Genomic DNA, 26,982 nt, shown 5'->3' with positions numbered 1-26,982 from the left:
GTTTTTGTTATGAGATTTGGCTGGTACATAAATAAATCATTGTTGAACTAAAAGTCAAAGGTGACAGTAATTTTTAAATTTTTTTTTAAGAAATGATAGCGTGAAGCACAGCATTTGAAACAAAATTAGGATATAGCTTTATTTGGCCATGCATTCCTCAGAGTCATAATCAAATCAAACAAATCAAACACTGTTGTAGGTTTCAACTATTTTACCATAATAAAGGTTTTATCTCTCTTGTCCTTTTTACTAAAATGTCTTCCTTGCTTATCTGCTCTACGGCCTGATTTCTACCTGTCTTTATTTTCCCATGTGTGGGCACTTGTTTCTTTTTCTTTTTTCTGCCTCCTACGCCCATCCTTTCTAAAGAGATGCATACCAGTCCCAAGTTACTTGGCTCTTCAACCTATTCCAGATGGGGGCCATTTAGACAAAAGCAATTCTCCTGGGAAGCAAACCACAAGACCTCTCTTTTTTTTTGCTCGTGGTTTGTATGAGCAGATCCCAGGAATCCCTTTGAGTGAACACGTTAGTCGGAGAAGAATGAGTGACCTGTTTGCCTGAGACGGCTCTCCCTCTGCACTGCTTCTATTCATTACCAGAAGATGGAGGGCCAGTGAATGCAGATTATATGTGTGTCTCCAAGGAAGCTAATAGCCACCACATTCTGTTTGTCTTTCACGTGTACTAGGCATTTCTGCAATTGAAGGAAATCTACAAAGGTAAGAGTAGATTATGCTGCCATGAAATAATGACTCATAGTTATTGAGTACACACACACACACACACACACACACACATCTCACAATGCCTAACAGGCTTAAAAGGAACTTGCAAAAAAATCACTAGGTTAACAGTGGCAGAGCTGGGACTTGAGCTCTGGCATGTCTGCAGCTAAAGCTCCTGATCTTACCCACAGCCTTATGTAGGCTCAATACACTGTCTTATGTAACATCTATAAGATAAAGCAGTTGGCATCACAATTAATACTTGACATCAACAATAGTAACTGTACAACAGAATATACTCATACAAACAATATGCACTTAAACCGTGTTTTGAATAGAGTGACTACTTGTCAAAACTTTCCCAAAATTGCACTTGAATCAGGGTAGAAATTCCACCTTCATCCTGAAATTAGTTCTCTCCTCAATTCAGTGTATTACTTTAATAATATCTCATCATGATGCTGCATAAGCCTAGCAAAATAATTACAATAGTCATCATGCTACCAACCCAAAGTTAACCACCAGTCAGAACAATTTTGGCTATTTTTGTAAATAACATTTTTAAGAGATCTTGTGCTTTCTGTCAGATCCTGAATGTTCTATATTACCAAAAAAAAAAGAGACTTACCCTGGAGCACAAACACAGCCACTTATACAGGGCGAAGATGGAGCACAAGTGAAGTTCATGGCCAGGTTTGCACATGTAGTCTCACAATTTACACCACCAGCTGGTAATTCAGGGTCAGGAAACCTGCAGTCAAAATACTCTTTCCCCTCTGGGCATGTGTGAACTTCAGAAATAAAGCACAGATGGAATGCCCTTAACTTCATATTTGTTCCATAGACAAATAATCATGTTGACATGCATTTGTCATCAAAACAAAATTCACTCTAGAATATTTTCCCAGTTATGATTAGATGATGCTCTTACTCTGTGGTTTTTAGTTGATGCACTTACAAACATCCCCTAACCAGATTCCCTTTAGTCACCAAAGTTTCCAAAACCTATTTTGAGTTTGAAAATCCTAGATACCTTCACACATAAGGAATTCACTAAATAACTAGTATATAATTTTCTGAAGTCAAGAAACAGGGTATTTTGATTAATCCAAACATACATTATTTTTGATAACTGAAAATACAATATATTTAAACTTTTACAAAGCCATAATGAACACATGACACTTCTAGATCTTGCTTCATCTAAGTTATTATTTATGTCAGTCCTCACTATACTGTAGAAGTGCAGAGATGGACATAATTATAGGCAGGACAGGGGCTATGTATTCCTCCAGAAAGCTTTTGGGCACTCAAGGATCAAACAAGATCCCTTATGTGGGGCCAAAGGGATCAGATCTTGTAGATTCCTCTGTGGGAAGGCTAGACTCTTAGGTTTCCCTTCTTCAATTATGAGTCACCCTGAAGCAAAGGGAGCAAAGCAAGGATGCCCTGTGCTCCTGAATATGAGAGTGGCCCATGAACCTGCCCTGTAAAGAAACCCCAGACTAGCCTGAATCCTCAGAAAGTAAACCTGGGACATATGATTCAAATCTCATTTATAATAGTATATACCTGGTGATTCAAATAAATAACAAAGCAATAGTTCCTAATTGCTTTTACCAACCTACATTCTTCCAGTCCATCAAAATCTGTGAAAGTAAGTGTTGTTTATTATTTGCCTAGAATTTCTCCATAGTGACTGGGAAATCAAGGCTCTTTATATAATGAAAATAAATAATATATAGGGTCCCCTAACGTATAGGATCTTAGGAAAGATATTCAAGTGTACAATGACATTCTAAAGAGAGATGGCAGTAGATGTCATTTTACATGCCATTCTTAATTGATTGCTACTGGTCTCAGAGTCTTGCTACTCAAAATGTAGCCCAGGAACCAGCAGCATGAACATCACCTTGGCCATCCATAGAAATGCAGACTCTCGGACATCACCCCCAACCTACTGAATCAGAACTTGCATTTTGACGAGATCCCCAGGTGATTGTGTGCACACTAAAATCTGAGAAGTGCTCATCTAGAGTAAAGTTTCCCCAGTGCTGTTCCACAAATGAATTACAACAGGTGCCTGGATGTATATCCCTAAAACCCTTGGGCACTTGAGGTGGGTCAGGGATAGGCCGTGTCTAAGCAGCGTCCCTGGGTGATCAGCTCTGCCCTAAGCAGCCATGCATGTTCACCTCCCCACAGACTGTCTGATGAATACTGTAATTCTCAATGTAAACAAAGTTAGGAAGCACTGGAGCACATGCTGATAAACACTCCCAAGGCTATATTCCTGCACAGTGGCAAGGAGGGCTGTGATGGATTGATGACTTCTGCCAGAAGAGCGGGGGCAGTACCAGAGCTGCATTCTCCCTAGGGAAAGCATCTACTGGGAACTTACCAGCAGAGGGCGTTGCTAATTCATCACATTTCACAGTCCCATTTGAACACTGGCTAGAAGTAAAAAATAGTTCGCTTATGAACCCAAACATCAGGTTTTTTCTGTACTTCTACAACAATGTAATGTGAAAAAATTGAATGAGTAAATATACGAATGTTATTTATTTCTCACATATTTTTTTTACAAATATGTTGTTGCCTTAGATACAATTTGAAAGAGAGCTATTTCAATTCAATACATTTTTTTATCAAACACCTATATGTGGGGGCTATTGTGATAGGCAAGGGGGATACAAAGACCAAAATTTATAGTCTTTACCCGAGTGTTTATATTCTAGCAAGAGAGAAAAACATACAAATAAGTGATTTATGCAGCATGACATTTAAGAGATGGAAGTAAAACAAAATAAATTTTAAAATCTGTAAGAAATTAACATCAGGGCAGTAAAAGGAAGTAAAGTCTGATTAGTGCTGAAAAAGGGATGGAGGTAATGATGTGGATAAGGTAGGAAAGCTGGAACACTCAGTGGAAACATGAATAAACCATGAAGGGGTAAAATGGTGTCCTGTGTAACAAAGTGACAGGAGATGCTGATTGCAAAAGAGGCAGAAGCCAGCTCCTATTAAGATGCTAAGATTTTATCCCTGAGGTGGGTCACTGAGGACCTTGAATGAAGAAGTGATATGGTTGGCTTGAATTTTAGGAAAATTGTGCCTGCGGCAGCATTGAAGATAGAGTGGAGTCACATCTCCCTTGCAATCTAGGTTCTCAAGTCAGGGCATAAGGCGAAAATCACATACAGGTAAATTAGCCTTGAAAATCCCTTAAGATAGCATGATAGAGAATAACACACCAGCTCTCCATAACCCCACACAGTTTTTCCTTCAGCTTTGGAACAGATCAAGATCCTATATTTGAGCCCAGATGAAGAAGCTGACTCATGTATAAGGGCCACATCACATGAAAAATATGCTCATGCATGGTTTAACCCTGGAACAATACCCACAGGTGTGATTTGCTCACACTGTGAATGGCATACAGGAACAGAGACAGGCAGGTGTCAGATCACAAATCCAGGTCTTCCACATCATACTCATTCTGGGACACACACTTTTTAAAATGGGCGGCAAATGTCATTCACTATACTAACTGAATTTTTATTTTTCTCATGGAGGAGAAACAATTACTTTGTCTTTGCTAAGTTTATATAAATAAACTCAATTATGTTAAATTCAAAAGTGACATGACACCTTGAATGGTGTTCAATTCCACCTCAGAATAGAAGGGGGCAAGACTAGAGGCAGGATGAGCAGATAGAAAGGTCCAAGGCAGACAGGGTGAGAGACATTGCTAAGGCAGTGGTGAGGGAAGGAAGGAATGGCTTTCAACCCTATGTAGAAAGTGAAGTCCAAAAAGTGTTGGGGATTTATTGGCTAGGTGTGTTGAACAGAAGGAGTCAAAAATAATTCCCAGATTTCTGCCTCAGGAAACTATGTGGCTAGTAGTACCACCTGCTAGAGAAAGATCCAGGAGCTGGTTGCCTTTGTGTCTTGATTAGGGGGTGGGAGGCAGGGAGGTAGAGATGACAAAAAAGGTAAATTGAGCATAAGCAATATTCTGCTGTGAAGAGAAAAGCTGCAGAGCAAAGCCTGCAGGAGAGCAAGCACTGCAGAACCAGGTGCTGGGGATTAACCCCAGTTTTATGATCAAGTCGCTTAGCCACCTGTGCCTTCTTCACTTCACCTGTAAATCGGGATAAAGCAGCAGTGCCTATCTCTTAGGGCTATAGTGATGAATAAGTATTTTAATAATAGATGTAAAACACTTAGAATGGTGCCAGGACCATAGAAGGTGCACAGTAATGCTTAAATATTATTATTGCTATTACTATTATCTACTGTCTATTATTGTCTGTGGGCACCTGTGGTGCAACTAGAAGCAGGAGGTTAGGAGTTGGATATAGATAAATGTGGACTGCTGCACGAACATGCCTGCATTTTTAACAGACAGGTTACAACCTGAATGAGTGTTATCCTATAAATAGTTGTTATCTCACTAGTATTGAGGTTCCTGGGGAGGAGGTTCACTTACTACTGTATGTGACATTGCTTATATCTATTTTGGAATTGCTTTTTTTTTTTTTTTTTTTTTTGAGCCAGGAGATGAACCACAAAACTAAAATTGCTCAGTAACATACAGTATTTAAACACCCACCTCACCCCTAATTTCTAAGAAACAAAACTGATCAAAGGGTTTCCCTTTTATAATGTGACACTTAAATTCATAAGTTTTTTCTGTGGTTATAAGAGTTGGGCATTCCATGTTGAAATGCAACATATACATGTATTGTGTGTGTGTGTGTATATATGGTTGTGTATATATACTTAATATATACAAGTACATGTAGTTGTAACATATTTAGAGGTTATGTGATCTTTAGTTTTTAAATTACAGAAGTCACAACTCAACTTCCAGTTTTGGTTAAGAAGTCGTATTAGCACGTGTCATTTCTCAAGTACAATCCGCATCACTGAGACCTACCATAAGCCTGAGGGTGTTGGGATGAGCTCTCCAGGTTGATAAACGCTGCCCCTATAATGACACCGGCAGTGAAATCTATAAGAAAAAGAAAAGGCCAAGTAAATAAAATAAGATATAATTTTTTTCAAAAACTAGTAAAATATTCAAGCAGACCCTATGCTCTATTCTCTGTATTGGTCATTGTAAGGCACACTCTAAAGTTGGCATTATTCTGTGAGGCTGCATCCAATCTTATACAAAAGGCAGAAACCATTTGGTGTGAAGTATTTTGTAGCCTCAGATTTTGTTTTCTGAAATACAACTCACCAACTGTGTTGTTCTAGTCCCAAGAACTCACTGAATGCACTTCAGAGAACCCTCACTGGCATATCACTTAACCCTATTGAGTGCTGACAGACATTACAATACTGCTACTACTAAAATTTGCCACATGACAGTGAAACATAAACCTTCTTATTGATTTGGATATGGTAAAAACAAGTAGGAATAAACTTCAGGGTTAACCATCAGAGTCCTTAGCTCTTTCTATAGCTATCTGTGAACATGTGCAAGGTTAAAAGAAAAAAAGTGAAGACGATAAGAAATATCAAAGAAACAAGCATGAAAGCCCATTTAACTAACCTATGAGAAAAATAAGAGATAAGATCTAAATGCTGTCAACCCATTTCTGTCACTCACATGGGCACACAAAAGTTAAGTGTGTCTTCATAGAATTTGCCTTCGGGACAGTTGCAGCCTTCAGCGCAGTCGTCATTGCACTGCTCCGGGGAAGAGAGAGAAATGCAGGAACGGCGGCAGAATGAGGAACAGTGATGGTACAACATGCCCTGCTGGCACACCACGGCTAAGGACAAAGAGGCGCACTTGAGAAAGATTTCCACGGGGCACAGAAACATTGATATTTGCTTAGAGGTCTGTTATCGATAAATGATGAAACAAAAAGATGCCTTACATCAATTAGCACAGAACATTACAGAATCCTGTAACAGAAATAAGTAAATAGGTGGATGATAGATAAAACAATTCTTGGCCTCAGGAGAAGTATAACAGAAGAACAAAATTTCTGTTTCAAAATATTTTTAAGAGTGACATTTTATAACACTCTGTAATTTTAATTTTAACATTCTTATACCCTATTTTTTTCATATGTAATGTCTTTTGTATGTCCAAATAAACTTCCTGTCTTTACATTTTAAATCTATGTACTGCTATACTGTCATCACCTTCTTTAAACCTACACAAACTTTTAGTCTTCTACAAACACAACAAAATTTGATTTTATTGATCCATACTCATAGTTTGTTTGTTTTTTCCTTCTTAATCATACGTACACTTTTTCTAAACCCTTCCAATTTCTCTTCAGACCAAAGTGAACTGATTATGGTATGCAAACCAGAATAATCTAAAAACACAGCTGTATAAACATCTGTAAAATTCTAGATAAAACATAATTGAAATTATTTTAAATATATAATTGACCTTGTTTTTTAAAAAAAAAAAATGGGGGGACATCTTTCTCTTCAGACCAAAGTGAACTGATTATGGTATGCAAACCAGAATAATCTAAAAACACAGTTGTATAAACATCTGTAAAATTCTAGATAAAACATAATTGAAATTATTTTAAATATATAATTGACCTTGTTTTAAAAAAAAAAAAAATGGGGGGACATTCTGAGATGCCAGAAGTGAGAAGAAAAATAAAACCCAAAACTTTGAGTGGAGGAGGGTAGGATCAATCCCAATAATTTTGGACCTTGGATTTAACCCAAATGGGAATGGAAGATGAAAGTTGGTTCTTTACAAGGCAAGGAATTGGAAGACCCATAACTTGGACGCTCAAAGACCAACATCCTCAGATGAAAGGACGGACTAAAGTAGGGGTCAGAAAACTTTTTCTGTAAAGGGCCAAATGGTAAATATTTTCAGCTTTGCAGGTCATACTGTCTCTGTCACAACTACTCAACTCTGCCACTGTAGCACAAAAGCAGTCAGAGACAACACCTAAATAAATGGGGATGAATGCATTCCAATAAATTTTATTTGCAAAAACTCAGGAGGCCCAATGGTTGTATTTGGTTGATTCCTGAACTAGAAGAAATCTGCTCACAGTACAGGAAGATGTCAGGAAAGCCTCTCTAACTGCCAGGCTGTGATGAAACAAAGTTACCTCTAAAAAATCAAAATCCTAGACTTATATCCCACATAGGTTTGGTATATGAATTTACAGTACTTTTATATTTACATTATTTTTTTCTTAGAAAGCCAAAGCTGAACAATTAACATTAACACTGGCCAGTGATACCCCTGGAGTGACTGGAAAAAGCTTTGTGAAACCACTGGGGGAGTGGAGAAGTGGGAGTGGAGAGTGGTACCCATAAAACCCGGGTCATAAGATTCTAATGGGGGCTGTGGGGGGCCAGATAAAGATTAGCCAATAAAAAAAAATTATAGAACACACAAGAAAACAATATACCATGAAAGAAACCAGCAGACACCATAACCATGAGGATTAGAGCCCCAAGAACTTGAGTTGATAATTGCCTGTTGCATAATATACCTGTTTAACTACAAATCAACTGTATCACTATATCACATAATGCTTTTCCATACTTTCCAATATTTAGAAATGATATCTCCATGATAAGAATTTTTCAAATTTTTAAAAATATTTCTGTTGCATATTTCAAAATATACAGTTACACCATAATTATGCTTATAATGAAAATAGTCAAGTTATTGGTCTTATGCCATGTATCTCCAATTTTAAGAACCTAGGTATTTCATTTGTTCTTAGTGTTTGTACATTATAGAAATATTTCAAATAACTTATAGGCAATATTGACCTTTCAAGTTATTGGTCTTATGCCATGTATCTCCAATTTTAAGAACCTAGGTATTTCATTTGTTCTTTGTGTTTGTACATTATAGAAATATTTCAAATAACTTATAGGCAATATTGACCTTTTGTTTAAAAAATAAAAGCAGTAATTACAAGCAAAAATCTCTAAAGTGTTATCTGATAGTCTTTATCTGTGCCATCGTACTCACCACAGAATGAAATCTGAGTTCTAAAATCGATGGGAACACCATGCTGGCCACAGAGGTAGGCGTAGTGGGCAAGAGCATTGCAGAGGCAGGCGCTTCCACACCTGCATGCATCATGGCGGCACAGCTGGTAGTACAGCCCAGGGCTAATGTAGACATGGCACGGAGCAAAGAGCTCCTGGTGGATGACATCACAGTGTGCGGCATACCCAACTGACAGACAAAGAACCCCATTAGCACCTCATTTACTAGTGCAGCTCTTACCCCTAATATCAAGTTCCAGAATTATTCAAGCATCTTGCTTTCCTAGAAATACACTGTATTTTATATTACTTTACTTGAGACCCAGTATTTTCAGCTTACACAATTTTTGTTTATGTTTTTGGTAATATTAGTAGCAGCACTTAATCCATATTCAAAAAAAAAAGTTTATTGTTCCTGAATAACATGAGTAACAGAAGGGTTGATAGTAATGAACGATGGCATCAATCACCCCATTGCCTGAGGATCATCCTAGGAAACCTGCTATCAAGAATTGGGGAGTATTGGGAGGCTTATTTCCAGACATCCACACATAATTAAAGTGGCTCCAGATTGTGGATGTTATGGCAACTCTGTGAAATACATCATTATCCAGGAAGGATTGGAAATCATCTCATTCTGATGGAGTCTGAGGTGAATGGCAAGGTGGTAGATGCCACGTAGTCACTGAACTCAAGGTCTGCACAATACACAGTACACAATGTTTGGTGGATGTTAGGAGCAGAGCTCAATAATGTTTTATCGATGAATCTATGATTGCATGATTAAATGAATAGTGAACAGAAATTAGGGATTGGAACATATGCTAAAGGCCATGAGATATATCTATCAAACTATGGGGGCGTAGGGATTTGTGTAACCACTTCTAGAAATTTGTTGATATTTTTCCTTGAGAATGACTGATCGGATGTAATCCTTTATAGGAGTAACCAACTTTGACAAAACAATCTACATTCTTTTCTGAAAAAGGCTAAGGTCTGTAGTTCTTTGGTGTAGTGGACTTAGGTTGTATCAATTTCCTCACTGATAAAATTAATCAGTCTTTACATTGTGATAGTCTTTGAGAGACCAGATAAGCTGTTGGAGATCAGACTTTTTCCACTACTAAGGAATTATACTGAGCTAATTTTATTGAGTATTATAAATATATTTATTATTTGTGAGAAAACATGTGGCAATTACCCAAGTATTATGTTTTTGTATTAAGTATGCATATGTATATGAACACAAATGACTTAGACTATAGCAATATATTGTTGACAAACATACTCTTAACCCTAAGGATCCTAAAAGAGAAAAGTAATACAACAATGAGATCTTTATTGTGTGCCCTAAGTAGTTGTAGACTAAAATATACTCCCACTGATATTAAGTAAAAGATAACTCAAGAAGATCCCTTGAAAAAATATCCTTCAGAACTCAGATCAAAGTTATTGACTTTTGTCTATTTATTTTCCTTTCTTTGGGGAAATTCTTCCTGAATTTATCCATTTGAATTTAGAAACAAAATCACAGTTTGTGATAAAGGTAAAACAAGGATAATATCTAAGATATATATCATAGAACACGTGTGGTTTGGGAAGAAAGGTGATAAAGCAAAATGCCATATAATAAAGGAAGTAACTAAAGAAGTGACCAGAGGAAAACTAAATTTATCAATTGGACTCTACTTCAACTTTTACATGTTATTAAAAAATAGAAAGTAAAGTTGCTGCAATACCCCAGAAGAAACCAAGAAAGCTAGAAACAAACCGAAAGAGACCAATTGGAGGAGTAGATTAGAAAAGTTGGTGGCAGGATGAAAGATAGTGTTGTTAAATGAGAATGAGATTAAAAGTAATAAATCATAGAGACCAAAAAACTCCAGTCTAGCCCTCCTATTAAGATATGAAAAATGACCAATCTTCTTCTAGTTGAAAAGCTGGCTTAGATTTTTTTTAAAAGCAGCACTAAGAGCAAGATTATTGCATATTCTTTCCAGTACGCCAAAACTATATGTTAATAATAAAAACCAAATGACAATCAACAGAATCCTTCCACACAACCACTATGAAATCCAGAAATTGTACTGGCTGCTCATGGATTCTCACCCAATATTAATAATATATAAAAATAACTACATAAAAGGAGTAAACTAGTCAAAATAACTTTAAAAACAAATAAAAATTATGAGTATCTATTTAAGTATGCACATTAATTTTTTCATAAAATTATTTTACCAAAAGAAAAAAATTAACTACATAAAAGGAGTAAACTAGTCAAAATAACTTTAAAAACAAATAAAAATTATGAGTACCTATTTAAGTATGCACATTAATTTTTTCATAAAATTATTTTACCAAAAGAAAAAAATATATTTCTTCATTTATTGAGACGAAAACTAGCCTTTAACATGGTTTGCTATGGCTTTAGTAAGAAAAAAATGCATCCAAAAATTCTTGGCATGTAAGTTGCACTGTCACTGCAAATTGGAACTCTGGAGTATGGCCATCTCAAATTGTTGCCCACTTGATGGCACAAAGCCTTCTTGGATCACTGGCTTCCTGCTCAGAAAGCCATAATATGTGCTGTAAGTAGGGATTTGTAACAGGATGGTAATGAACAGGAGAAGCCACTTGAAGCTGTGACACTATGAAACTGAAGTCCCAGGACTATAGCACCATTATTTCTAGAGACTTTTCTTTAGCATTTAAAGACTCTGAAAGCTCCAAAATGCTAGCCCACATTTGGGAAGAAGAGATTTCTAAGCACCTAAAATTAGTAAATTTATGAATGCAAAGTAGTAAAGAAAATAGTAATATTCTATTTCTTTAAGTAACCTAGATTACATAAAAAATCAGATGTGAAGGCATAATAGTAAACAAAAATATCTAAGGAACAGCATTGATTTTTACCATAACAAAGAAAATCAGAATTTAAGATTATTATCTAATTTTACCAAATTATAGTAATACCTAGAACTTTTCCCTAAGTTTATGTGCAGAAATGAGACTTACTGTTTTGTTGATTAATGTTACAGGGGTCTATCACTGGGACGTGAACAGGTGCGAAACAAGTAGAGGAAACTCTCCAAGCATTTGCATGAAGTTGCGGGGTACCTTCTATCATGCCTGATGGAGAACTAGAAAGCAAAGATAATGTTCATCTTAGCATGTCTCTTCATTTTATTTATTCATACTCTTCAAACATTTCAATAAGAGAATATTATTTTTTAAATGTACAAAGAAATCTAAGGGCTTGAAATTTTCTACTAGTTGAAAAATGTACAATGGTATTAGCTTCCTGTTACTGAGACTTTACAATGTGTCAAACTGTGAACACACATGGTTTTAATCTTCATCTCAGACTTGTAAAAAAAACACACCATTATCCCCATTTTACAGAAAATGCAAAGCAGAAACTTAGAGAAATATTAAATTTCACTAAGTTGATAAGTGTCAAAGTCAAAATTCAACCCTAGTTCTCACCGACTTAACCAAACATCACTCACACAACCAAAACTTTAATGTGTGTGTGGTGTAGGGTGCATGTAGAGTGTGTGGGTTGTTCACACAATTTTTTTTCTGGGTGAAGACAAATGTCTCATAGAATAAATAGTCTATATTTCTGGTTGAATACTTCAATTTCCTATGAGGACTGAAATACTGAGGTTCCATCATGAAGTAGGCAAACAAACCAAATGAAAATTGAAAGAAAATGATATGAAGGCACACTTCACCCCAGTGGGGTTACTTCAGTTTCCTTAGCAAACTAAAGTGGAAGAGAAATATCTACCTTTCCTGAAGTAAGATTTATAAATCACATCAGTGTTTACGAGCCAAACACTGCAATTCCACTTCCAGCAGCCATCAAGATTTGTTATCATCATCCAACATTTATTAAGTGACAATCCCTATTAGACACTAGGCCACTGTCAAAACTACTTACAGAATAAAGTTGAATTAGGTCTTCTGTAGGAAGCTTTTGACCATACCACAAGCCCTGGCCATGTTAATTGTCAACATGATCAAGCATAAGAGTTGGCTTTATATCAGCTCTGTATAGTGTCCTAACAGATTAACTACTTTGGTTACCATTTAGCTCCATCACCACCAACTTTATGGAGCTTCTCACCACACTGAATGAGAGAGGACAAAAAAGGGAGCTGTGTAAGCCATTCCCTTGTCCCCATACTTTCCCCTTTCCTTACTTTTCCTATTCCTCAATATCAAGCCATTCTAGAACTGCAAAGAATTATAACAAATACCTAGTGCAAAATCTCATTTTGTTCAAATAAGAACACTGAGACTCAAAGCAATTGCATGACTTGTGCTAGCTCTTTCACTCTTTCCCTCTCTTTTCCTCTCCACCCTTCCAAAGGACAATACAATAGGTCAGGGTCATGATGAGTGTAGTCAAGGTTCTCGGGAGGAGCTGAGGGCTTGGCTCTCCTATTTGACTTAGTTTACTTAAAGCAATAAAATAAAATAAAATTAAGAGCTGAAATTGTGAGCCCAGTTATTTACTGTATTTAATTTTATAAAATTATTTAGCTCACCCTGGTTGATTGACATATAAAAAAGCAATAAAATAAAATAAAATTAAGAGCTGAAATTGTGAGCCCAGTTATTTACTGTATTTCATTTTATAAAATTATTTAGCTCACCCTGGTTGATTGACATATAAATTTTCAAGTAATTAATATTTTTCATTCCACTATGTTTGCAGATTTGCATTAACCTTTGTGAGGTAAAGAATTCTAACTCCTTAAGTTGAAAAACTAATCAATGTTTGAAAGTTACCTCTGACTCTGAAATATTATCCTGCACTCGTATCACGCCTGAATGTTTACACACGAAGGAGATTGGTGCCTTAAAAAAAAGCAGACAGATCTGCCATCTGTTAAACATTGACTAACCCATTCTGACAACAAGGAGGAGAAATATTCTGACCTACAAATAAATAAAACAAAAATCTAAATAACCTAAAAAGAAATTAATCACACAGGAGACAAGGTACAGAAATTCTTTTTTGAAATTTTTCATTTCAAATGCCAGTTCTCCTTGCTCATCCAAATCTCATGTCTCATTGAAAGTTCTACTTCAGTTCAACTTGAGTTTCCACTGTCTTTAAGGTTCCATGTTAATTCCTACGAACACAAGGACCAAGGAAATGATCCTTATTCTCAAAGCCCTCACAGTTTTGTGTGCAAATAAGACAGATAAACACATTGTCAGAATTAACTTTGTCTGGTGGGATATGAGCTAGCTTCTTCAAAGCAAATAAGGTCTGAGTTGGATTGAAAAATAAATGGGAGTTCATAAGAAAGATTAAAAGTGGGGGAAAATCCCAAGCAAGAAAAGCATGTGCACATGAATTTTTTTTTTAAATCATGGTATTTGGAGAATGGCTTCTCCATGAAATGTCCCCTGATTGCCCAACCCACAATGACCTGCTCTAAATTTCTGCTGTGCTTCTAGCCATAACCTCAAAGCTCAACACTTAATTTTTTTTATACAGCATACAATTCCTCTTTGACTTTCCACGGCACGGGTCAGCCTTTTCGGAGGGCTCACTAGCAAAGTTCAATGTAGCTCGGGGAGACTCCGGGTACCCCTTTCCCCACCAGAAGTCAGTTAGGGGCTCTTCCAAACTGAGGTCCCCAGAGATGGAATCTGCCTCTCGGGAAGAGGGAGTTTATCTGTGGCCGACGCCCAGGGTGTGGCGGAGAGACGATCTGGGCGGGCTCCTCTTCCCAGCCCCCCCGACGCTGGCCGGGGGCTCCCCACGCTACCAGCCCCGTCGGAGATCCGTGGGAGGAGTGGGATTGTAGGCCAGTCCACAGGCCACGGGGATCCCTGCGTCGAGGTACGCAAGCGGCACGACTCAGTGAGGAGCCACGCCAAGCCAAGGGGGCCAGCCTGGCCGATCCGAGCCGGCCGTCTCTGCCCCCACCCGAGAAAATGGAGGCAGTGCTGTTGCTGGCGCCTAGCCTGGTGTGGTAGGTGGGAGCCAGGTGGGCGGGAGCCAGACGGGCTTCTGCCCCGCAAGTGGGCCTGGGCTGGGGGTGACTCACAGAGCTCGCAGAGTTGGGCCGGTCCGGCGCATTCCACTCCATTTCTGTGTCGTCTCAGCTGATTTACTTGGCCTTTGTTGTCTTGGACTGCTCGCTCGTACCCGCAGCAGGGCTTGGGCGCTCTCAGGAGTCTTCTTTTGTGTCGGCCCTAAAACCTCGAACCTGTTGTTGCTTGTTTGTCGATGTAGGTTTGTTGTTGAAAGATTTATTCGTTTTTTGTTGCTCATGGAAATGCAAATAGTACTCTGGTATCACAGCGCACACTTCTCAGGATCGTGCTCTCTCCTGGCATGGCCGCTCCAGACCCATCGCCATCTTAGAACCCGCAAACCTCCCAACTCTTTTAGCCTTCAGACCCCTAAAACTCCTCACGGTTCAACACTTAATTTTTTGAAATCACCTCAGTGCTTTTATATATATTGTTGATTGATACCCTGCCTAACACTAAATTTTTTTTTACTGTTTTTTAAAATCAAGGTATACTTGGCAAATAAAAGTTGTATATATTGTACAGTGTTCTACATGGTGTTTTGATACTTGTGCATGCACACATTGTGAAATGGTTAAATCAAGCTAAGGAACAAACCCACCACCTCACATTCTCACCATTTTTTGTTGTGAGCACATTTAACATCTACTCTCTTGGCAATTTTCAAGTATACAGTACATTAATTGTAGTTATCATGCTGTACAATAATAAATCTCCAGAACTTATTTATCCTGTTTAACTGACACTTTGTACCCTCTGACCAAAATCTCCCCACCCCCAGTCCCTGACAACCACTATTTTACTCTACTTCTGTGATTTCCACTTTTTTAGATTCTACATAGTCCTTAAAAATTGTTATCCCCCCCCAAGCTGCGACACAAACCCCTAGAGGATGAGAATTATGTTATGCTTACGTTGCTCCCACTGTGATTTTAGCCACTAACAGGTGCACAAAGCATTTACACTAAGTCATACCCTGCTTCTTTTTATGTGTGGGTGAAAAGGGCTTTGTGGATACAAGGGGTACAAACATACTTTATTGCTTCTCTTCCAGTGAAACACCGACTATCACAAAACCCAATTAATTTAGATACAAAAATGTTGCCTTCAAGGTATTATAAATACCAAATGATTTCAATATTTTTAAAGTATAATTACTTCCACTAATACAAAATGATATTAAGATTTTTTTAAAGGCAACAAGTTATCAAAAACAAAATACTGTTAAGATCGATAGGTGGCAGAAGAGAGAGTAACAGGTAGCGGTTAGCCCACAGGCTGAACAACACTGCCTAAATTCAAAGCCTAGCACCACTATATGTGAACTAAGTGAACTTGAATAATTTATTTGCCACTTTGGAGCCTTGGTTAGTTTCCTAATCTATAAAACAAAGATACTACTAATCAGGGGACTGCTATACAATTTAAATATGATGATCCATGCAAAACTTTTTGAACAGTGACTGCTGAGCTATTATTAATTAAGTAAATATCTTTGATGAGTTTGTGTCCCCTAATTTACCAGTCACTCAATTTAGTTAGCTATATATAAATCATACTTACAGAAAATCATCCCTTATGTTCCCATTAAAAGTGCCACACAGACCTAATGTTCTTCTTTTCCATGCACTAGTGAGCTGAATATAAATTCTTTCCCCATCTATAGCAAACAGAATCTTTAAACCAAATGTGGTTTTTAGTAGTATAAATAAGGACGACAGAGTTTGAATTTCAACAATTCCTGCAGGAAAAGAACATACATAAATCAGCTTTGAGATTTGTAGACAGTGTTCTGAAATGCTAGAGTACAACACCAGGTCTCTTCTCCGAGGATACTAGATAGAACATGCAGGGAGCAGGCTCCCATTTCTGCCTCTGCTGCAGGGCCAATTTTCGACACCTTCTGCCTACTTTCTCCCTCTCATTTCCCCTCTCTCCCTTCTTTCTAGATTTTTAAGCAAATTTTTAATATGGGTCAATATATAATTTCAGTTCAAAAGCATCTCACCAAGAAGTGGGCAGTCCTTAGACATTTGAAATCTGATCTCTTTTTCTTAACTTGTGTGTGTAGGTAAAATTTTCTCAAAATTGGTCATAATTCAATAAGGATGTGGCACTTTCCTCAAAAATTCCCTTGAGACTGTCAGCAAATAGGGGGAACACAGCACTTGAAAAGTATCATTTTATGAGGCACCTTTAGAGACAAGAAACTTGCGTTCAGAACTGAACTAATGCCTTTTGCCACCAGAAGAGTCGCTCTTCATTGCTCCCTTATCCTTATCATAGTCTTTGCCATCAGTCTGGTCACTGAAGCAAAAAATCTGAGAACACTCTTTGATCACTCCATTTCTCTCCTTGCCCTTCCCCCACCATCACCGATCCCGTCCAGCACCAAGTGCAGACCACATTTTTCCTAAATGTTTTTTTCAGTCTGTCCTCTTCTTTCCATCTCTACTGTCACTGCCTTAGATCATCTCCTCCTTATTCCTTGCATGCCCCACTTTATGACATCCGAATTGTTGTCCATGCCCCTCTGAAGCACCTCTCAAAGTCACTTCCACCCTGTTGGTATAGTAGTCTACCAGAAAACGACTACTTAACAGTCATCGTTTATTCAGTTGAAACATACAAGATTGCCATCTCTGTACATAAAAACGGTCAAATAATGACAATTTCCTATTGGGTTCATATCAAGTTCAACTTCCTTATCATGATAGCTGAGTAGCATGAGCATGTAATTTGTAATACAAATCAGGACATTTCTGAGAGTGTTATTAATAACTATGCTGCACTGCAGGCATAAACAGGGCCTGTCCCAGGAAACCACAATGTGGTTTCATAAGACCTTCTCCAGTTTCATCCCCACCTACTTCCCTAATATCATCTCTGAACATTTTCCAGTTACCCTCTTCATGCTGTAGCAATGCCAAACTTGTTATAGTTTCCCCTAAACATACTGTACAGTCCTATATCTCCTTGCTATGCGTGGAACACTTTCCCCATCTCCTTCATCCTGACAATTCCTCACCTTTAAATGCTCAGTGAGGCATTATCTCCTTCAGCAAACTTTCCTGGCCATTCCTGAACACCCCTCCTCAAGGCTGGGTGGGCTACACCTCAATGAGACTTGCAAAGTCCCTATGCATATTTATGCATTTGTCACATTTTACTGTAAGAGGCTGTTTGCTTGTCTCTCCTCCCTTCCAGACTCTAAGCCACTTGAGGTAAACACTAGGTCCCATAAACATGGTGGTCTCCACTATCTCTAGCTAAGAAACTGATAACACACAGGCAATCAGCAAATGTTCAATAGTCAGCCAGTGAGAAAGAACTACATTTAGTTTGTGTTTGTTGTTGTTTTTGTTTCTAATGTAAAGAAAGTACATTATTAGCATTGCTTCTTACCATTCAAATTGAAGCCTTGGTTAGGACTGGTGAGGATTTGTCCTCCCCTACTCAGGGTCACTTGTTTGCTAAAATCATCCTCCAGAATTAGAGTTATAGACTGAAGGCAGACCAAACCAAGGTTCTGCATAAAAATCAAATTATTAATGAAAGAAACGGGATACAGATAGAAACAGAAAGGGAAGGTAGACAGAGAGATGGAAGAAGGGGAGGGAGAGAAAAGAGAGAAGAAAGGAGAAAGAGAGTACATGCAAATAAAAATTTCTGGTGTATAGAGGCTTAAGTATAACTATTATAATAAAGTAGCTATTACATAATCCATTTCATGTAGCCCCATGCCCAATAAAATATCTTTATGAAGTACATTAAGTATAGCATATACATACAGATATTTTACATAGAACATTAAATAAAAGTGTTTTAGGGCCGAGCCCGTGGCGCACTCGGGAGAGTGCAGCGCTGGGAGCGCAGCAGCGCTCCCACCGCAGGTTCGGATCCTATATAGGGATGACCGGTGCGCTCACAGCGCTCACTGGCTTACTTTTCCTAGTCATCTCTCCAGTCTCAAAAAGGACAAAAAAAAAAAAGCATTTTAAATAAAATGCCAATAATTATGTTTTCCGTAACACATAAAGTACCTCTGCAAATTAATTTTACTGGTATATTAGACATTAAAAATTCAATAAAGAAAAAAAAAGAGAAATAGGATTTTATGTAGAAAGAGAATTCAAACTCTAACATATTGCAAAGAAATAAATCAAACTAGAAAAGAAACCAAGCAAACTAGTTCACGATTTTTGTTGGAAATAACTATTTTATATTGGAATAAAACTAGAAAAATTAAAAGATTTTGGCAAAGTTTTGGCTACCTGATTTAGAGAGATGAATGAAAGATCTGGTTTATTTATAATTATCGACGTGTTTATTTCAAGAAAAGATCTAAAATAAATATTCCAATATGTTAGGAAATTCACCAGATCTGTTTAGAATGATATGAAACCTGTTCAATCCTACCAAAAATCATATCTTTAAAATAGCTAGTTTTAAAGTAAACAAAGACTTAGGTCCATTGTGCAATCATGCATGAAATGTTCAAAAACTACCACTTTTAAGAAAAGAAAATTCAGTTATATATACAGCATTTTATCTAGTTTAAGACATCTGTTTTCATATTTTAATCTCTCTGAAATCAGGATGCATCATGTAATCAACAGTATGTCATAGAATAATTATCAGCACTTTTTTCTTTCCTTTGTAGTGCATAGAATAATGGTGTATCTTCATAATCAACAATGCCTTAATTTTGAAGAAAATAACCATATCCACTCATGTTGCCATTCTTAACCTAGACATAAAGTTTAAGTAAAAATAAGCGAATATTTTTCTGGTCATTTTGAGATGTTGTTCTTACCTGCTCACAGGGAGCTTTCTGTAAAGTAATTGTAAATTTATCCTTCCCAGTTCCTTTCACAAGAATGTACTGGCACATGCCAATAAAAGAATAATGTCGACCATCGAAAGTTGTAAAATGTGAATCACCCACAACCGAGCATTGAACTAACACAAACAGAAAAAAAAGGACGAAGAAACATTGAAGGAGGAGGAAGAAATTGTATTAATTCTTAAAAAGTAGGGGTTCAACTTAGGGGAAATAATTATACATCAAAAAAATCTAAAGTGTTTAAAATTTACTGGTTTGACAAATTTACTAGACTAAATTATCTTAGTCAATTAAATTTAAAACTTATTAAAGCCTAACTCTTCCACATACCTTTCAGGTTTGTAATATTTGCTCTACTTAAATAAATTTTTAGCAACGTTGCCTGCTGCTCAAAGGTATCACTTAACAAATTTTCCATTTATACTCTGAATAAGTACATTTATAGATTTTTATATCCCTTATTATATATGAGATATTTTCATAAAAATAAGTGCTATCTTCCTCCCCAAATTAAAGAAAATTGGAATATTTTCTTTAAAAATATTTTAAAAGATTACCTGGACAGTCATGCTCAGAGCAGTTCCAAACTCCGCCAACACACACACTAAATGAAATTATAAAAATATTAATCAATTGGTACAGAGAAACTGTATTAATGTTTGCATCAATGCATTGATTATTATATAATGTATATAGGTTGAGAATAATCTGACTTGAAAAACATCTCTGCAAAAGTTCAATTGATTCATAACTTTGAGCTGGCCAGCCCCTAAATGTAAGTCACACTTAAGAATCACTGAGATAATAAAGATCATCAGATATTAAAGAGAGAGAAGAAATGTCTTCTTATATAAGATAAATTCTTTCTTCCACCTTCACAAAGATGTGAGTTTTGGAAGACAGAAGTGAAGTTCCTATAAGACAGGAACTGAAATCAGAATCTAAGAACATTGTAAGTCATTTGTTTGCATTTCAGTTACATACACTGACATCAAAGAGAAAAGATCCTGACAACACTGACTTCTGTTTCTTGGTTCAGAATATCCTGGATTTCATGTTTGCTCATAATCTCAGTTAGCTAATTTAATATGAAATTCTAAATGTTTTTAATCATGGCCAAAAATTAGTAATATGGAAAGTCACTTTTTCAAGTACCTAATAGAGAATCCCATGAGCACCACCAAATTCGAAAAGTAAAATCATGTGCAAAATCAAAAGTAAAATCATAGTCACTAGACTATGAATAATAAAAAAATGCCACAGACTCATCACACAGTTATTAAATTTTATGGAATTGCCAAGGGAAGTAATAAGAATTACATCAGAACGGAAAATATAGATCTCCCCCACAGAGTTTAAATCAAGTGCAAACTATGCCTCAGAATTTTTGGAAGAAAAAAAGTAATAATATATTCCCTTAAACATCCATCACAGTACAAAGCTGTCCACTAGCCGGGTACCCAGAAATAATCATCCATACATTGATCACATACCATTCAGTACATTCTTGTTCAATTTTCGAACCAACTGAATAAGCTAATCCATGAAAACTACATGGACAGTTTTCCAAGGAGATGCAAGTCCCATTGTCCATTATGAGGCCTATTTAAGAAAAATATATATCAAATTCTCAAAATAAATAAAAATGATTATAACCTTTGGCTATAATAATTCAAGCAACTTTTGTTGAACACCTACTTATACTAGGTGCTGGAAACAGAAATTCCTTTAGTTTCAATCAGGTTACCGATAACCTGACTCGGTCTCAATCAGTAGCTACCTTATAAGGCTGTATTTCAATGGGTTTAAACTTTTTTATCCCATGTCTTGCCAGCAAAACTTAAGATTCACCATAAAGAAAAAAGGTAACTAAACAGTGTTTCCTTGCATTTGAGGGAAAAGAGAAGGAGGGAGAAAGCATATTCTTAGTTTAGTTTCTATTCATTCCAAGATGAGAGAGATTTACACTATTGTCGCACAGATAATGAAAAGCTAGGCAGCGCTACCCAAAAGTAGTACAGTGGGGCTGTGTTTGTTACTTCTCTCTGACAAGGAAAGGAGGTTGAACTAGGACTTAAATCAACTGCGTTATTAATCACTCTGTTTCATTAAGCTGACCTTATTTTTTTCATATTAAGACTTTATGAGAAAAAAAAAACCTGACATATTTTGGTACATGAATTTATATTCTGGTGCAAACTCCTTATCCTGGCATTGACTGGTAACAAACAGCTCAGGACTCACACTGGTTCACCATACTTTGAGTATCACTGACAGAACAAAGAATTGAGGTTAACAGATCTGGTTCCAAGTAACCCTTATTCATATTAAGTACTTGACACTGGGAAAATCACTTAGCTTTTCTGTCATTCTGTTCTTTTTTAATCTGTAAAAATAAATAGGTTTGAGTAAATCCTCAGTGTTCTTTATAAATGCCTATCAATGTAGCAGAGTCATTCCTATTTTAAATCCCACCTTTATCACGCGCTAAGGTACTCTTCATTTCAAATACTAAAACTACATCAGGATTAAAATCTTGTACTGAAAAAATGTGAAGGATTTTTTTTGAAACTTGCTTTCATCTTTTAAAAAATGAAAACACTGGGGCCAGCCCGGTGGCGCACTGGATAGTGCGCCACTTGGGAAGCGCAGCGGCGCTCCCGCCTGAGGGTTCGGATCCCACATACAGACCGGTTCCCGCTCACTGGCTGAGCGAGGTGCGGGAGCAACACCGAGGGTTGCAATCCGTGGCCGGACACGGAAAAAGACAAAAAAATAAAATAAAATAAAATAAAATAAAAAATGAAAACACTGTATATAAATTATTAAATATCATTTAATATTAAGAGAACAAAATATTTGCCACGGGTAACTTTAGGACTCTAGATTCCAAGTTTCCTGAGAAATTTACAAAGTAATGAGCCTTTTACTAAAGAAAAGCAGCCATTCCTCCTGGTCACTTCAAGGACCAAACCCTCCAAGGGTAGAAAATTTCAACAGCCCTAATGTCCTGGGAGAGGATAGCAAGACCAAGATGTGATCCTCAGATCACTGGGTACTAGTTTCCACGAGTGCAGACACGGTTTCTTCATGAGGCACTTACCATCTGGGCAGTAACATCCATCAAGACAATGGAGATTGCTCCCAAGACATTGCTTCTCAAATGTGCAGGCTGGTGGGCAGCAACTGATGCAATCCCGATGAACAAGGCTGTCATCACACTTATCAGCTAAAACGGGCAAACAGGGGAGCTGTAAGTCAATTTTATTCACCTCTCTTTCAAAAAAATCAATGTTTCAAAAAGTATACAAGTTTACAAATACAATAGTATCAATAAAAATCCTTGCAATTAATTAGTTTTGAGTACTAAGGTAAGTTTTGAGTTCTAGGATATGCCTAAAATTAAGAAAAGTACACAGCACTTGGAAAATAAAAAACATACTGCATGCTGGAAAGTCATCTCTCCAGTCTTGAATAGGGTAGCCAGCGTGAGAACAGGCTCTAGCATACTCTGTGGCTGCTCGACAATAGGTTTCATCATCATGAGTTCTAGAAAGTGAAAAGACAGAGCCAGAATCACATAGGAAATATTGACAAACCCTGCCAGCTGAGTGCATGGTGAATATTTTAATATTTATTGATGTCAGCATGTGTGTCTCTCACAATATATCTTATTATGGACATTCATGCAGAAAACACATAAACATGGGATCCCAGGTAAATAAGCTTAGATAATAGTCTTCATGAAAGTCTTTCAGTAATTTGGCCACTATTCTTTTGAGTGAAGGGACTCCTATACTGAAAAAGATTTCTATTTTAATTATGAAATTCTTTCCAGAATGCTGGGTATATATTGCTTTGCTCCTGTACAAAGCATCTCAGAACTTTTAGAATTTAAGAAATCCCAAATACCATTAAAACCGATAAAATTCTATTGCAACAAAAACATCAAGTATGAAATTTGTTTTTAAGATACCATGCTCTTGATTATCCACATGCTGGAATAAAACCAATACCAATAATCTGTGGCACTCAAAACTACTTTGATGGTTTCTCAGCAGTCCTAGCAATGAGATTCCAAAATATTTTTGATAGATTGAATAAATAGCATTTAACTTAATATTTAAAAGAAAATTTTTAATTCTTTCAATTTTAAATTACTAAATCTAGTTACTTTTATAACATGGCCAAGATAATCTTTAATTATTTTCTTATAATCATTTTAGGAGCTCCCCCAATCAATAATTTCTTATAAGAGGTCTACCAATTCCCAAAGTAAATTAACAAGGCTCCTATAAAATAAGCAGGTTAATAAAAGGTAGTGAGCTTGTTTTTCAACCCAATCCAAACTCAAAATTGAATAATTAAATACCTTACAAGATAACGATCTTAAGACTGTGCATTTTGTGAACCGTAACATTTTCAGTATCTCTATTGTAAAAGCCACAACCTCAAATTGCACTTATCCTGTGCTACTGTAATTGGAGCCATGTAGCTTATTTAGTCCAATTAACGGAGCTTTAGAAGGAAAAAAGGACTGAGCATATAAACTTCAGAAGCTCAGAAAATATTTTAAACCTAAAAACAGGGAAACACTGCTTTTCAAAAAGCAGTGAAAGCTAAAATTGTTGAATTCCTAGAAAGACGGTAAGTTCATGATTTCCCTTAGAATATGTGCATTGTTTCCCACAGTTAATAGTGGTTTAGAAAGTCAGTAAAGTGAATATTGTCTTTCAATCTAATGCCACAATTACCAAAACGCTTACCATTATTAAGTGTCTGTTTTACTCTAGGAACTGTGTTAGGCACATTAACGTACATCTCACAAAAACTCACAACAATTGGGAAAGAAAGAAATTATTAACCCAATTTACTCAGGGGAAAATGAGCTTATTTTTTTTTTCATTTTGGCTGTTATCTTTAATAAGGAAAATGGGCATTAGAGAATAGAGGTTTTTCTAGGGAGAAGGAATAACGAAAAGTTACTGCTTCATGGGTACAGAGTTTATGTTTAGGATGACAAAAAAGTTTTGTTTTGTGGGGGGGGAATAGATCAAGGTAGTAGTCACATAGCATTGTGAATGTAATTAATTCCACACAATTGTATGTTTAAAAATGCTAAAAATGGCAATCTTTATGCTGCATATATTTTACCACAATAAAAAAAATTTTTTTTAATAGTGGTTTTTAAATCAATTGACTTTGGCATGGCAAAATTAAAATCATTTCCTTGCAGCTAGGTTGGGCCTAATTCAAAACAGGAGGGTGTAATTTCAAGGACTGTATTGTACCATCCTTCAAGTTCCAGCTCAGATGTCATCTCCTTTATGAACCTTTGGTAGGCTCTCCCTTATACAGTTAGTAGTTCTCTCCTCCACATCCACAGCACTTTGCATCTAGAGCATTGTGTTATTGCTGGAGACCTGTTTCTCTTCCCCATTAGAATATGAGTTCCTAGGACAGAGTCCATGTCTAAATTGTTTCTGTTTCTTCAAGATGTGGCAAAATGCTTAGCTCAAAATAGATGATCAAAAGATGTATGTGGAAGTAATTTCAATATACCATCATAATCCAAGCTAAAAATTAATTTGTGTTCAGCCAATTCACATTTTCATTCTCATAGTACGGGATCCTTATAATGCAGTCCTCCAGTACAAGAAATAAAGAGAATCACCTATTTCTTATAGAATGGAAGAAATAATGTAAGTAGGTCTAGTCCTGAGGGAAATATTGAGCGGAATGAAAAGCCAACTCTGGCAGAATCTCACTTCCAAATTTCATCGGTGTCCACTTACTCAACTAGAACGTCCTTCTTCTGGAATTACATGCCTGCTCTGCCCTCAAATCCAGTTTCTCCATCTCAAACATATCTCTTAAGGTATCAGCTGATTTTGGCCAGTACAAGGTGTTTCTCTATCCTGCTATTTTTATTTACCCTGGAGAAAACACCAAAGTTTCAAAAGCCAAACTCTAAAGATATCAAAATTTCAAAAGACAAAAGTGTTAATTTCTCAGTGATGAAATTTGAGATGAAGCAGGTGTAGCAGAGACTCATTTTTGTCCCCAATTTCCCCTTCTGTGTATATGGCTGCCCAGCCAAAGACAGCACTCCCAGCCTCCCTTGCATCTAGGTATGGCCATGTTTCTACGCGCTGGCCAAAGGGTTAAAAGTGGGACAGTGCCTGAACCTTCCAGATCAGAAGATGCCAGCCCTCTATTTCCTGTCTCCCTCTCTAAGGGCTAAATTATGGACATGGTAGGAGTGAGCTTGTTCTGGCAATAGAATTGAGCAAATACCCTAGGCCAAGAGGATGACATAGCAACAAGATCACTGAGTCATTGAAAAACTCATGGAGCAGAGCCATGATACCAACCCAAGACCACTTACCAGCTTGGATTTTTATACAAGAGAATTATAAACATTCAATTTAATTTAAGCCACTGTTACTTTGGCTGTTGCAACAGCCAAATAATATCATAATCTAATAAAGAATGACTTTCCTGGATGTACCAAATGATACTTCATCTCAGCCTCCTTGAGAAATGAGTGTTAATGGTTTTAATGATAAGACAATTAAAAAGACCACTGGAGAATGATCCAAGAATGAGTCACTGTGGAATAGGAAACATTTTTAATTCCATTTACATGACTAAATAAGGACCATGACCTATGGCCTATCTACAGGGATCCTCAAAAAAAGAGACTGAGTAAAAGAACAAAGAGACATAACAAGTAACTCTTAAATAAAAAATAAAACCAAATAGAAAACAGAATTTTTTTAAAATTCTATTAATTCCATTTACATGACTAAATAAGGACCATGACCTATGGCCTATCTACAGGGATCCTCATAAAAAGAGACTGAGTAAAAGAACAAAGAGACATAACAAGTAACTCTTAAATAAAAAATAAAACCAAATAGAAAACAGAATTTTTTAAAAATTCTGTAAAGTCACTACTCAATATTTGAGTAAAGTCACTACTCAATATTTTAGGCAAAGGGAGAGCTCTTTTAAATCTCCTGCATTAGTTCAATAATCCCTGAAATTTGGAGACTATACATATAAATCAAGATATAACTACACTCTACCCAGAATTAACTAATGTCACAAATAAGCTTATTTCTACATCCAGAAAATATCATTACATTCATTACTTTTGTAATAATCTCAATTTAATTAAAGAGGAATAGTTATCAATGAAACAATTTCATACTACCTCAACCTTTCCTTTTTGTCTTTACCTTTTGTACACTTAAACCTCTTAGGTTGCCCAAGATGCCATTTAAGTTGTTTTACTCAACTGAAAATTAGTCTTTTCTTTTACAAGAA

The 26,982-nt window shown here is 36.6% G+C and overlaps 1 protein-coding gene across 1 annotated transcript in view; it reads right to left on the bottom strand.

Annotated features, from left to right (window-relative positions):
- Positions 1-26,982, bottom strand: part of OTOGL (otogelin-like) — a 164,205-nt gene that overhangs the window by 108,550 nt on the left and 28,673 nt on the right. Inside the window, exons 11-23 of the mRNA XM_008578479.1 lie at positions 23,093-23,199; positions 22,754-22,879; positions 21,144-21,252; positions 20,208-20,254; positions 19,621-19,766; positions 18,210-18,333; positions 16,368-16,545; positions 11,757-11,881; positions 8,722-8,931; positions 6,349-6,514; positions 5,671-5,745; positions 3,130-3,182; positions 1,357-1,519 (exon numbers count right to left, since the gene is read on the bottom strand). Coding sequence (XP_008576701.1) covers positions 1,357-1,519; positions 3,130-3,182; positions 5,671-5,745; positions 6,349-6,514; positions 8,722-8,931; positions 11,757-11,881; positions 16,368-16,545; positions 18,210-18,333; positions 19,621-19,766; positions 20,208-20,254; positions 21,144-21,252; positions 22,754-22,879; positions 23,093-23,199 — 1,629 coding nt within the window. The remainder of the gene's footprint in view (positions 1-1,356; positions 1,520-3,129; positions 3,183-5,670; positions 5,746-6,348; positions 6,515-8,721; positions 8,932-11,756; positions 11,882-16,367; positions 16,546-18,209; positions 18,334-19,620; positions 19,767-20,207; positions 20,255-21,143; positions 21,253-22,753; positions 22,880-23,092; positions 23,200-26,982) is intronic.

This window comes from Galeopterus variegatus, unplaced genomic scaffold (genome assembly GCF_000696425.1).
Source record: "Galeopterus variegatus unplaced genomic scaffold, G_variegatus-3.0.2 Scaffold1692, whole genome shotgun sequence".
In the NCBI taxonomy this organism is placed as follows: domain Eukaryota; kingdom Metazoa; phylum Chordata; class Mammalia; order Dermoptera; family Cynocephalidae; genus Galeopterus; species Galeopterus variegatus.
This window is presented reverse-complemented; position numbering and strand designations above follow the sequence as displayed.